At 34.3% G+C, this 14,121-nt stretch overlaps 1 protein-coding gene across 2 annotated transcripts in view; it reads right to left on the bottom strand.

The window, feature by feature from the left end:
• Positions 1-14,121, bottom strand: part of IL1RAPL1 (interleukin 1 receptor accessory protein like 1) — a 1,318,779-nt gene that overhangs the window by 29,661 nt on the left and 1,274,997 nt on the right. For both annotated transcript variants that reach the window (XM_079122889.1, XM_079122888.1), the window contains exons 7-8: positions 11,280-11,412; positions 9,194-9,339 (exon numbers count right to left, since the gene is read on the bottom strand). In XM_079122889.1, the coding sequence (XP_078979015.1) occupies positions 9,194-9,339; positions 11,280-11,412 (279 nt within the window). The remainder of the gene's footprint in view (positions 1-9,193; positions 9,340-11,279; positions 11,413-14,121) is intronic.

Here is a 14,121-nt window from a genome sequence, read left to right on the forward strand (position 1 = left end):
TAGTTTAAAAATGATAAAATAAAAGAACAATGAAGCAAAAAGACTTGCTTTAGGTCACACACAACTGAATAGTCAAAAACAAAACATTCTCAAGAAACTGTCCATTTTTTTCATCACAGTTCATAATTCCTCTTCTATTCAATCTTCATTCATATCACAGTTAAATTAATGGTTTATAAAATGACCTTCCTATGCATTCCTAAATGTACCAATGGATTTTCTTTTTGAATTAAAAATAAAACCACTTCAATATCTTTTAAATGTCCACTGGTAATTTTGAGAACTCCACCTCTAGAAAAATTACTCATCATAAAGCATGTGCTAAAATTAGAACATGTGCCCTAAAACTAGAGACAAATAACTAACATATTTTTATAGATGGCAAATGTAATTCTCAACACTGAAATCTAATACAAGTTACCATGGTAATCTATTGAAAATCAACACATTTATTTTCTGCTATATGACCTGAGAAAGTCGTTAGCATTTTTTATGTGTCATGTCTAATTTCTCACTTTACTGACCTAGTTGTCAAAGTTTGACATACAGGAACTGCTTATTAAAAAGTTATATCTTGCATTTTATGACCCAGTTGTGCCACTTCTCAACCAAATGCTCAATTCATAGTCTATAAATTCATAACCATCTCCTTTTCCCCAGCAATGTTGCTTTAAAGCCCCAGGATGGTGAGATATATCCCTCAGGAAGTAGTGACTTAACCCCAAAGGATACTTAACTGGGTGCTGCACTCATAGCTAGCACTCAGTGCATATTTGTTGAATGGCAACAACTTGTCGCTTTCCATGAAGCAGCATTTTATGAACTATCTCCTTTGACTAGCCTGCAGTGAAGTGAGATTTCAAGTGAGATATGATGTATCATCAGTAAACAATATATTTGACCTAGAAATAATGAGAATATGAAGGTGGTTCTGAGAAGGAAGAATGAGAGATTATTGACAGGTGGCAGCCCAAAATATACTATTCTTGCTTATGCTCCTGATCTCATGTCAAATTTTGCTATGTATGCACTCAGTGATTTTGGTGGGCTTCCTGCAAATGTTTTAAACTGAGTTTTTTTTTTTTTTCTAAATAACCTGTTTGTCATTTTCTGATACAAGGATCTAAGTTCCAATGGATTCCCTTGGCCCTCACTTCAGGTTTATTTTTGTTTTATAGTCTTCATTAGATGCTAGACAGACACCTGTTAAAATGAATTAAACCTTAGAACATGTTGGCAGAGTTGAGTTTATCCTGTTTGTGCTAATTTTTTTTATTTCTTTTTAAAAATTATTTTGTTTTAAGTTGTATATGACAGTACAATGCATTTATACATTTTGATAGATGGTACATAAATGGAGTGTAATCTTTTTTTGCCTTGTTTTTAGCTATATTGATGAACAATAATATGTGATCATTCAGTTCCCATACTATGACTATCCTTTCTCATTAAATGCAATTGAAAATTAGCAGAATTCGAAATAGGAAATTAGTAAGTATTATAAGTATTACCATATATCTTGTTGCTCCTTGTTAGTTCCTGTTTGTATAGGCTGAGCACAATATACAACCTATTAGCATAGGCTGAAATACATGTATACATCCATATGTATGTTGCCAAATTCCTAAGTATATTTTTAATGGGGTATGTAGGAATTTTGTCCAACAATAAGGGCCCTCTTCATTTAAGAGGTTAATTATTTTAATACTTGAAGAGAGAGGCCTCTCAGACATCTCTCCAAGTAGTGAATGCATTCTATAAGGCACAATTTCATTGACTATGTGAGGTAAGTAACCTTATTAAGAGCAGAGAGTGAGAGCAATATACCAATGTTTAAATAGGTTCGAAGGTGTTGACCATGTAAAAAGAATAAGGCAATTAGTTGGAAATAGTCCCACTGACCATACTTGTATTCATTCCTTTCTCATGGAAACAGTGAACTTAAGAGAGTTAGTTTCTCTTTACTTATTAGATACTACCAGGTTTATTAGAAGAATCTGTTGTCTAGGCAAGGGCCTTGGTATGACAATGGTGGTCCACAGACCTATAGAAGAAGCATCAATAAGGAACTTTATTGAAATTCAACTCTTGAGTTCCACCCCAGAGTAATGAACATGAATTGCTTTTTAACAAGCTTCCTAGGTGATCTGGGTGTACTACAAAGTTTGCAAAACACTAGTACAGGAATTTCTAGCTGACTCTCCAAGAGTGGAAACCTGAAGACTCTAACTTGTCCATTCCTATAGTATAAGCTCTTGTTATGTTAAACTTTCAATCAAATTTGATATGATTTTGGAGAGTTTTCAAGGTGAATCTAATTTGAATTTCCCTGATTTGATAAGCTTAGGTGCTGAGAACATGTCAAGGAAGGGACGGAGTTTCTGATATCCATACTTTATAGCAATAGTTCCCAACTGGGAGCAATTGTATTGCCCCATCTCTGGCCATTTGACAATGTCTAGAGATAATTTTGGTTGTCATCACTAGGAAGGTACTATGGACACCTGAAGGGTAGGGACCAGGAATGCTACTAAACAATGTGCAATGTATAGGAGAGCACCAATCAAAAGCCCAAAATGACAAGAGACAAAATTGAGAAAACCTGCTGTAGACAAAGAGTAGATTACTCAGAATGTATTTAACGAATTCATTCATCATATTTAATAAGTAGGTTAGGTACACTAAAAATATAACAGAGAAGTAAAAGATCTTTATTAATAATTTAACATTTAGTCAGAAAAACAAATGTGAAACAATAAAGCAAATGAGGGACTTACAGTGACTATGAGTATGTATAATTAAATACTTAAGGACTTTGGTCCACATGAATGATCAACAGGAATGATAAAAACTTTGAGTTTATTAATTCTTGTGGCCTGATATTGGTTTTCTCCAGAATCATTCCATTGTTATTTTTATCAACTGAGAAATAAGCTAATTATCACAAACAGTAGCCCTTTTCTATCCTAACAAATATGCCTCTTGGAAGTTGTTCATGGGGAAGAAAACTGAGTGACCAAATTGACTAAAAGGCGAAATTATAAGTTTGGTGATAACCAAATAGCTTCATTGGAATGTCCCTTATCAAGAAGCTCAAAAGTAGAATACTTTTTATTAGACAATGTATACAATTTGTGCAACTGACATTTATCATAGCCTCTATGTGTGTGTTTGCTTATTTGTTTCAGCATTCGTTACCAAGAAAAAAATATGAAGTTGATGCTTGTCATTTAGTTGTTTCACATAACTGAGGGGCAGAGAATCAAGAAAAATGTTATAGGATGGAAGAAAAATTTTGACTGCAAATTGTCAAAGTTCTGATTTGGAGGTGCTGAAGCAACATAACTAAAGTTCCATGACATTTTGACATTGCATAAGCTAATATTCATTACAAGTGACTCTTTCAAGGACACCAATTTGGCTCCTAATGAATCATTGTCTTTTTACAGAGATTTTCCCATATAGAAGGTAGGTTATTTTGATATCTGAGCAGGGTTTGGTTTTCAAATATTCTGAAATCAGTGGTGAAAGATGTCAAATGGCCAGCATCAAAGAGAGCTTTATAAAATTTTATGATTTCATTGAATCTCTCATTAAATAAATGTACTAGGCAAATTAAAAACAAGAATGAGGCACATGAAACAAAGATGATTCATTACAAGAAAGGAAAAGGAGTCCACGGGGTTTAAACTCATCCACCTTTAAAACAATGCATCTTAAGTGGTGTGTACTTTAATTATATTACCAAAGATATTTTGAGGACTAGGGAGTTTATTGAGCAAGTCTAATTCCTATCGATTGCATTCTTTGTAGAGAAAAAGAGTGCACACAATAAGTAAAATGGGTTTGAGGGGGAATAGAGAAAATCTAGATGTTTATCATTGTTAACTAGTGCTAAATCTCTCAGATAGTTACATTGCCATTTCCTAAACCACTTTGTGATGAATGAATTGCCATATTATTGTAATCAATAAGAATAACATTAACCATTCATAGCAGAATTGTTAATGAAGTCCTTAATGTGATAATTTCAAAGTCAAACATTCACTGGGATGCACAATTCTGTATTAAAAATGCTTGAAATCAGTGTAATTTAAAATGCAGATGATGGCATTCCAAATGATATTGTTCCTTATTTTCCATCATTTAATTTTATGAATGGTCAGCACCATGCCAGGCACATAGTATGTTCTTAATGATCATTAAATGCATATATAAATAAATGAAGCTTTCCTATATAATAGCACATTCAAACTGAAATCTATGATAAGTTCAAATTTAGAATTGATGAAACAAAATTGTTAAAGTTAAAACTGATCATTTTAATCAAAGATAAATTAGAATTCAGGGAATTTTTAATGGAAAACACAATTGATGCCTCCTTCATTACCCAGAATATCACATAGTTGGAGCAGAGAAATCTTGTAATAGCTTGTTAGCATTTATTGGATGTTAAGTATGTTAGCCACTGTGATAAGTATTGACATATATGAGTTCAGTTAAATCTCACAGCTGTTCTCTGTGATAGGACTTCTTATTACTCCCATTTTATAGAATAGAATTTTGAGGCTCTCACAGATGGAGTGGTTTGCCTAAGATAGCACAACTAGTAAGAAGAGTTTGGTCTTAAGCACAGTCAGCCTTGCTCCCAATGTAACAGTGGCTGCTCCTTTGCAAGTTGTCTTTTGCCAGGTTACTTCCCCCTCCCTTTTTCCTTTTCAAGTTAACGTCCCATCCCTTTGCCTGGCGTTCCAAATTCTAAAGAGAGGCTACATCTCTTAAGATATTAAGATATTAACTTCCAAATAATCTTTCTTTCCATTTACAGAAACCAGAACATCTGGTGACCTTCAGATAATATCAGACTATGTAATGTCAAGCCTTATTCTTTAATTCTGTGTATAAAAACACAAAGCATATAAATTGCTTTGAGGTTTCACTTATAGAGAAGTAATATGTCTGTCAGAGCAACTACATGAACTAGCCTCAGGAGGTCAAGGTGGATTGAGATGTTCTGACCAGAGGAAAGAATTAAAGAAATACACTACCTGGAAGACAAAGACCTTGCTCAGCACCTAAACTTCCTGCCCATTGCCACCCTAATCCTCCTTTCTCTCCCTGTAAAGGTCCTTTGTACCTTTGAGTTCCCTAAATGGAGCTTTGAGGATGATAGCCCCCTTCATCTTCCAGGGTCCTGGCCCTTAAATAAAATTGACTTCCTTCCTCTGACTCTCATCTCTTGAGTATTGGCTTTCAAGTGGTGAGAAGTCAGACCTGGGCCCAGTAATACTGGGTACATGTCTTTCATCTCTATAGTATTTGGCTGCAGATAGTAAACATGTCCACACTGTGAGGTCATGCAGAGTGAGAGTACAGATGAAAGATAAGGAGAATAAAGAAATTCAGTACTGATGAATGCAGGATCAGGTATGCCTGAGACCAGAGCACAGTGCTGCTGGATGGCCATCTGAATTATTACTTGAATCAGGGAAATGGAAAACATACAAAATGGAGGTAATAGGAAAGGTCAGAGCTGGGAAGAAACTGAAGTCAGTGTCAAGACATGTAGTAGCAATTAGAAACCCATGCAAAGTCATCTGGGTAAAAGAGTAAGAGACTCAAAACACCAAATTTGATCAAGTATAAGCAATGGCAAGCAAAAGAAGTAACCTGATAACTAATGAGTCAACCCTTTACTTTGATTCTTTCTGAATCCAGGATCTAACTCCCAAACTTGCTAGACTGGGGACTGTCAAAAAGAACTGAATAGAATCTCCAGGCTAGAGAAAGGAGTAAGAGGTAGGGCAGTCATAGACCAAAAGGTCCCCATGGACCTCATGCCTTCATTCTTCAACTCTCTTTCATTGAATGTTTTAGTGCTCTGTATAGTAAGTAAAATATATCTATATTGTACATCTGACATGAGTCTAAGTGTCCAAATATCCTTTTTGACTAAAAAAAAGTAATTGACAATTTTCAATACTCTTAAGCAAGATTTTTTTCTGGTCAAATTTCTTGATGGATTTTCAGCTGGTTTATTATAAAATTAAGATTGTTTTATAAAGATAAGGCAAGTGCAGAATCCAGCCTAGCTGGAGGCTTATTTGATAGATGGAAGCAGTGTTTCAAAGAATCTATGCCACCCAGTAGAGGGCTCTGAAATTATATTTTTATATCAATAATACTGAATGAAAGGTAACAGTAGGAAAAAAAATACTTATGTAACTTCAGCAAAGGTATGTCCTGCTAAAGTTCACCTGCTATAACAAATGACAGTTTATTGTGTAAATCTGTGTCAAACAAATGTTGTAATACATCTTTTCAGGGAGGTTTTAAAAAGGAAGACTATTTGTTAAGGAATTTGTGAATCAATGACAAAAACATAGGATTAATAGTAATAGCTTGCAGTTGTTCCTGTAACTATTCATTCTCTGAGTTATATTGTAACTCATTTGATAATTACTTGATTGCTAGCATGAAGAAATTTTACTTACTTAGGGACCCTCTGATCAAAGATCCAGACCTATGGGCTCACATATGCTGTGTCTGGCCCTTCTGAACCTGGTAGGGGTGGCAAAGTTGCAATGATGTCATGTGTTGACCAGACTTTCCTTTTTCTGCATGATGGGCGCAATCATTCTACATGATATTGAGCCCTTCTAGAGCCTGAGATCGCATTTATTACTGCCTATGCAAATTAATGAGTCTTTCACTCCAGCTCCCTTAAAAGGTAGGCACCCACCGACTTTAAGAACTTTCAGAGTATATAATGTTCAAGTACTCTTTTTGGCTTTTTTTTTTAAAAAAATGGTACTGGGGATTGAACCCAGGGCTGCTTTACCACAGAGCCACATCCCCAGCCCTTTTTATTTTTTATTTTGAGACGGGGTTTCACTACGTTGCTAAGGCTGACTTTGAACTTTGGATCCTCCTCCCTCAGGCTTCCAAATTGCTGGGATTACAGGTGTGCACCACCACACTTGGCTTACTGTATTTATTTTAATCAGAACAAAATACTGTTGAGATAAAAACAAATGTTTTAAAAAACTACAAATTTAAAAAACGTGGAAGACTTAAGTATTAAACAACTGAAAAATTGACCACACTTTTCTTTGCCTTGTTTAAGGAATCAAACTTTACTGGAAAGTTTTTTCAAACAAGTTCCTTGATTCTTCAATCATTTGTTCTTCTATAACTAGAAGCTTTTGTAGCTTTGGGGAACTTAACCCCAGGCTAAACATGGTAAAAATAGCCTGGGGAGTTTTGACCCTTCCTGGCTATGTGCCTATCTGCAAAAACAGAGCTTTATTTTTATTCCTTTCTCCTTGTCATTGCTATTTAACTGTCACCCCTATCTTGCCCTCCAGAGCAATACATGTTGTCCAAATAAGCAGATTTTTACATGTGCAGTATAACATCTCTCCACTACTTTTGTTCATAAGGAATAATTCAAATTCTTTAATTAGAATGCATTTAAGAGAGTTATAAGGATGCTGGAGGCAGGCGCATAGCACGTGACTGTAATCCCAACAGCTCAGAGGCTGAGACAGGAGGATGGAGAGTTCAAAGCCAGCCTCAGCAAAAGAGAGGTGCTAAGCAACTCAGTGAGACCCTGTCTCTAAATAAAATACAAAATAAGGCTGGGGATGTGGCTCAGTGGCTGAGTGCCCCTGAGTTCAATCCCTGGTACTCCCTGCCCACCCCCCCGCAAAAAAAAAAAAAAAATGCTGGAAGGGTTTCATCCATGCAAATTAAGAAATGAAGGTCCAGCAGGTTTTTGGTGACTGTCATCGAACATTTGAAGGGTTATCTTGGGAAAGAATGTTTAAAAGCATAGAACTAGAGGCACTGGATAGATGGCGAAGAAGGGATGCTTTCAAACAGCACCTCCTCTACACACAATGATAAAATGGGTTTCCTTGCATGGGAATGTGATCCAATATAAGCTGATGGGCCACTTGGGAAGATGTTATGGAAGGATGAGTAGGTAAGTTCCATGACATTTAAGTTGCTTCCAACCTTGAGAAACTATTTCTGTCCTTGTATATCTATGATATTTCCACTCAGATTCCCTCATTGATTAGCTGCATATTAAGCTACAGAAAGAATCATATTGCTAGGTGCTACTTACATTTCCCCTTGACTCACATCCCCAAAGAATAGACTATTTTAATATTATAGTCACCTTGACAATAGAGGTGTCTATTTGAATAGTTTTCAGTAATATTATTCAAAGGGAATCTATCACCCAATAAAGTATGGGAAAGTCTTCAATGTTCTCTTTATTTTCGAAGCTCAAAGAATCTAGGATTAAACGTGTGCTTTGAAATTAAAATCATTGTAAATTTGCTGAGTAAGAGAACATCAAGTAAGTGTACTTATCCCAAAGACTAGAAAGTTTTACTTAGCATAATGTGGAAAAATATATTTTTCTCATGTAATGTGCATGCAAAATGTTACTGACTCAAGGCATGCCTCACATTTTAAAATCATCTCTAATTTAAAGCAATTCAATGTACATTTATATATGTATTTAACCCTGTATATAAGGTGAGGGGGCTGCTGTGGAGTCAGAGTTACTATGCCAGACATAATGCACTCAACCATGACCTATATTACTTATAATAATTTATTGTTAATTATGGGAGGACATTACATATATAAAAGCTATACAGAGTAGAAAAATATCAAGAAGAACTGCACTGAGAAATTAATCATGCATGGTTCTTTCACTAAAGGAATAACCTTCCATTAATGAACACAATCTTTGATTTAAAAACATTTAGTTTAGTTTATTTTTTAATAACCTAATGCCTATTTTTGATAATAATAAGTAGCATAACTAAATATTTTCTGCATACAGGAGCTATGTTAAGCCCTTCAAATTGATTGTCCACTTTTATCTTCTCATTTTATAAATCAAGAAAACGATGCCAAGGGAAGTTAAATATCTTGCTCAATATTATACAGTTAGTATTAAATCAGAGCAAGGACTCCAAATTTGACTCTAGCACCTGAGCTAACTCACCCATCCATGGTACTGTCTTCCTTGATGACCCTAACACTAATGTAATTGTTTTTATTTGGGATAAGTTTCTGTAGAAAAAGAAAATTTAATTTGTTTTGTGGTCCCCAATGATTTACCTTTACTGTATGCTTGGTTTATCACTCAAGGGTGGAAAGTTGCACTCACCCCGTTTATGAAGGAGAACGCTGGCATGGCGACGCCCATTTCCATTTTCAACATAACAGGAGTAATTCCCCAAGTCACCCTCTTCCACAGAATCCACAATTAATGAGATAGAAACTTCTTGTTCCCCAAGATGCTCCTTAAGAATTCTGAAACATAAAGCAAAACAAAACAAAAAAATTCCACACAAACATACACATACACAAAAAGAAAGAAAGGTAGCTGAATCTGAATCTGACATGAAATTACCTACAGGATCTGTGTTTCAAATTTGGCTATGGATTGATGCTAGGTTAATTAAATTATATCACGCCCTTTTTTTCTTTGCTTCTAATGAGGAAGCTTGTCTTTGTAGATGCTAATGAAGTTGCAGTTAATTATCTCTCTTAGCAGGACAATCATACTGCATAATAAATAGGTGAAAGAGACCTTGAAGAAAAGTTTACAAATTGCTTTTCCTTTAAGAAGAAATATGATGTGAAGGGAGATAAGAAGTTTCAAGGTCTTAGGTTGGAGCCCTAATTTCATATCAGGCTAATTTTTAAAAAGAAAGAAAGAAAGAAAAGAAAATTTCTAAGCTATTTTGACATTTCATTTGACACCTTCAGCCTGACTTTCACTAATGATACAAACCAATTGCCTATTTTTAAAAAATATGAAATTACAAACCTGTAGACTAAAAGTTCTGATACGTATTTAATGCTGACATTTCAAATGAATGATAAATGCTCACTAACCTCACTGTCAGATTTTAGCATTCTCTCAGAGTAAATGGAAAACTTCAAACTAGAGCTCCATTTGCCTGCTCTCAATGTTTCCCCTACACCCTCCCGCCTGTTTGATAACTCTTCTCTGTATAGCACTTCCTCATGCAGAAGTAAAGAAAATACCTTTCTAGAACTTTCCCCAGACACATACAAAACCAAAGAGGGTAAAAACTAGGAGGATTATGATCCCTCTTTAATTGTAGCATTTCAAAGAGTGTGGGTCAGAGATAAGAGAGTAGTTTTACATATGAAAAATGGCAGAGGAACATTTTTAGTACATATTGGAGAATTGCCCATCCAGGGTTTCCAGAAGCCACTTAGAGCATTCCAGAAAGAGATATTCTTGTGTAACTGCTGCGAAAATAAGATTCCAATAGAAGTAATCTTACATGACAGCTTGTACATTTTTATTTTTTCTTGAAAAAAATTTTTTCTTCTACCTTTGATAAGGTTTTAAAAATCTGAACATTTAAAAAGGGAACCATGGTTTAAATACATATATATACTAGAGGATGCAACCTTTAGATGGGAGAAGGCTTAGAAAGGATCATCATCATTTTGGCTTGGTTATGATTTAGTTATGATTATGAACATCCTCTTACTTATGTCATGATTAAAAATAAGAGTTTATGCCTTAACAAAATTTCAGTCAACACTGAATACCTTGATACTTAAAAGTAAGTGAATAAATACCTAGGTACATTGAAACAAAAGAGGCTAAAGCATTATGCCTTCAAAATACATGGTATTTTTAATGTCAGCTCTTCATATCATTTCTATTATGTAAATATTTAGACCTTAAAGTCAGACTAAGAAAGATGATTAAAATGTTTTGTAAATCCTTCATCACTCCATCAAGTGCTTTATATTCTACTTCATATTTTAAATATGAAAAAACATAAAAGGAAATTATAGATTCTGTTTGAGTCCTTGTAGTATCTTGTTCATATTTCCTCTCAATAATTTTTTTAAAAAAAGCTTTTACAAAACAAAAGGCACACTGATTTTTCCAAAGATAGAATGGACTTCTATATTTTCTATATTTAATGGTATTTTAGTCTCATATTAAGTATATTCTTTAGTGAAGCATATCTTTTTAAATTTGTTTTAAATTCTTTGAAAATGGAATTCATATTTTACAATCCCATAGTCAGTCTCTTGATGGAATGTTACTTCTTTGGTCTTAAATATTATAGTATTTTAATTATGTAATAGAAAAAGCAAAAAAAAAACTTTTTTGGGGGGCAGTAGTTCACATTTTATTCACTCACAGAGCAAATTATAACTTGAATGTACGAGTTAAAAGAAAAAAATTATTTTACCTAATGTCACTTTCCCAAACTCGATTTTCATCCAGATCTTCAATAAACTTCTCTCCTTTCATCCAGTAAATTAAAGGACTGACATCTCCACTGTACCCAAAGAAAGCTCTGCATGTTAGATTAGCCGAGTCACCTGTGGAGAAAAGTGATGGAAATGTGTTATAAAACTATTTGTACACACTTATTTTAGGCAAATCAGAAGGTAACGTTTTGATCCTTTTGTTGATTTAATGAAACATTGTTCTAAAAGAATAATTTTTCAGATATTTTCTGATCTTTGTCAAATTTACAGAATGTGTGCTTTTTACTGTATGACTTCTTTAATGGAATGAGAGTTACTTATAAGCTTTAAAAGATTAATCAGTTATTCTATGGAATGTTCTTCCAATTAGGTTTGCCTGATGTTTTCTCATGATTAGATTCAGGTTATGAATTATTGGGAAGGACACCACAGAGATAATATGTCTTTCTCAAGGCATGATATCAGAAAGTATATAACACTGGAAATTACAAGATTCTATGAGGCAGGTAAGAAATGTTTCTCAGTCTTGAATGTGGGAAATAGAGAGGGAGAATACTCTTAGGTTGGAAAAGAAATTCGACTATAAAGCTGAGGAACAAAAAAAATGCTGTTAAGAATTTTTTTCTTTGTAAGGAATAACATTTTAATACATATCTAGATAGAAAAAAACATGTTTAAAAAACAATTAATGTTAGCAAATGTTTGGGATTTTCATCAGAGTTAAAACCAACAATATCAGTGTGGATTTCACTATGCTGCTCAGCAGGGACAATTATAATGGTGAACACATATTAGTTGACTACATTATAAGGTAAGTAGAAGTCCCACACTAAAAGATGGAAGTGAATTTAATGCCTACAGATTGTAAGATTTATTTCAGGATGGTTTGTGCCATTTTATAAACACCTGGTTTACACAAACCTTAGCCAGCATTACAAAACTAAAATATTCCAGCACACACTAGTTTTATGACCTTGTGATCTTTAAATGGAGTCAGAAATTGTGAGGTGAGATGGGGTGAAGTAGGAGTCTACTCCAGTTGTAATTGGGAAAGGTAATTCTCAGGAAAATGGAATTCTCAGGAAAACTTTTTCAATTAGCTGTAGCCATACATTATGAGAATATTACTAGAGGGTCTTGATAGATAACTCTATGACTTTAAAGTGTAAAGAAGGGAATTCCTCAGTATTGACAGTCTCAGAATTATGCTCTGAGTTATTAGTGTACATCTTCCAAAATTGTGATTATGACCACTTCTACAATATGAACACTGAGAAAAGCAGAATTCACTGAGATACTTGCTTAGAAAGCAGACATGGGTATTTTGTAACTCACTTCTAAAGCAAAAACAAAAAAAAAAAACCTTTTTATTGGATAAAACTGGTTTTATTCTCTTAATTATAGTTGTTGTATAAGACATGTTCATTAAAAAAAAAACTTGCTTTTCCAATACTTTAAGATGGCATACTAAAATCCATCTGTTTTTATCTTTCTTCATTTCCACATGTTCTCTAAGAGTTTCCTCACAGACTTTAATTCTATATATAATAGTTACCACTGATGATCACATAAGGCAAGTCCAGAAATTATCTAGCAGCATTTAATAGGTAAAATGGAGCTTCTAGAAGTTTTCGTCATTATTAGATTTTGTGCATAAAGAGTCTTGAAATATTTTATTATGGATTTCCCCTCTCTTTTGGAGAATATTTACATAACAAAATGGATGAATATCAATCTTATCAACTGGAAGTCAGCTACAAATTTCTATGGAAAGTGTCGACCAAAATTATAAAATACTCTTAAATCAAATATTTTATGTTTTCATGAGGACACTAATTTTTATGTAACTGAACTACCTGTTAGAGTGTCAAGGTAGCCATTAATTCAACTGCAAGTTTCAAATCGGAATCAAGATATATTGCAGGGTTTTAAAAAGGTATACATCTATGATTTACATATCTGTTATTTAAGAGATCAAGTTTTAGTATTGAGGCAGGACTTAATTCTTAGAACTCATAAATAGAAATCTCCAGAGATTGCCTAATTTAACAATACAATTTTGCTAAATATGGGGACTTATAAATATTGATCACAACATTAGCGATTCAGTCTGACATTCCTGAGCAGAGAGGCCAATTGAATCACTCATTGGGACCTGAATTATTCTCTGCCATTACCCTTCTTTTTCAGTTAAACTGACTTTCCATTTCTCTCCACTGCAGGCCTTATTTTTTATACCTAGGAAATGGTTCCTGTACTCATGAGAATAGTGTTTTCCTTTCTTAGTCATGGTGGATCATGTGGTCTTTGAATACCCACTTTATCTGTAGCTTCATAAGAGCACCTAAAAGAACTCCATTCAGACTTGGGTTGGGTTTCTTGTGAGTCAGAGAGTACAGTTCATGGAAAGAATTGAAGAGGATGGAAGGAAAAACAGAGAACCACTGTACCCAGAAAAAAAAAAAAGAGCATTGGTGAGAATAACTCAAGGAAATATAGGGGAAATAAAGTGACTTCAGAGTGGTTGAAGCTTAAGTATACATGGGAGGTAGGAGTAGAGGAAATACTGTGGGTGAGGGGAGAGCAGGGAATTGATAAGGCCAGAGCAGAAGCAGCCTTGTTCTTCTATGTAGGACATGGTGAAGAGTTGAGGCTTTCACTTAAGAGCAGTGGAAAGCTGGGGAAAGGTTTCAAATAGAGGATGGACATTATCACATCTATATTCTAAAGGTATCATTCTTATTGTATTTTCAAACTTGGGATTAGATCACAGAGAATCACAAAGGATTAAGAATGTTACAATGCTCTGGGATCACGCAA

Source organism: Sciurus vulgaris (assembly GCF_902686455.1).
Source record: "Sciurus vulgaris genome assembly, chromosome: X".
Classification (NCBI taxonomy): Eukaryota; Metazoa; Chordata; class Mammalia; order Rodentia; family Sciuridae; genus Sciurus; species Sciurus vulgaris.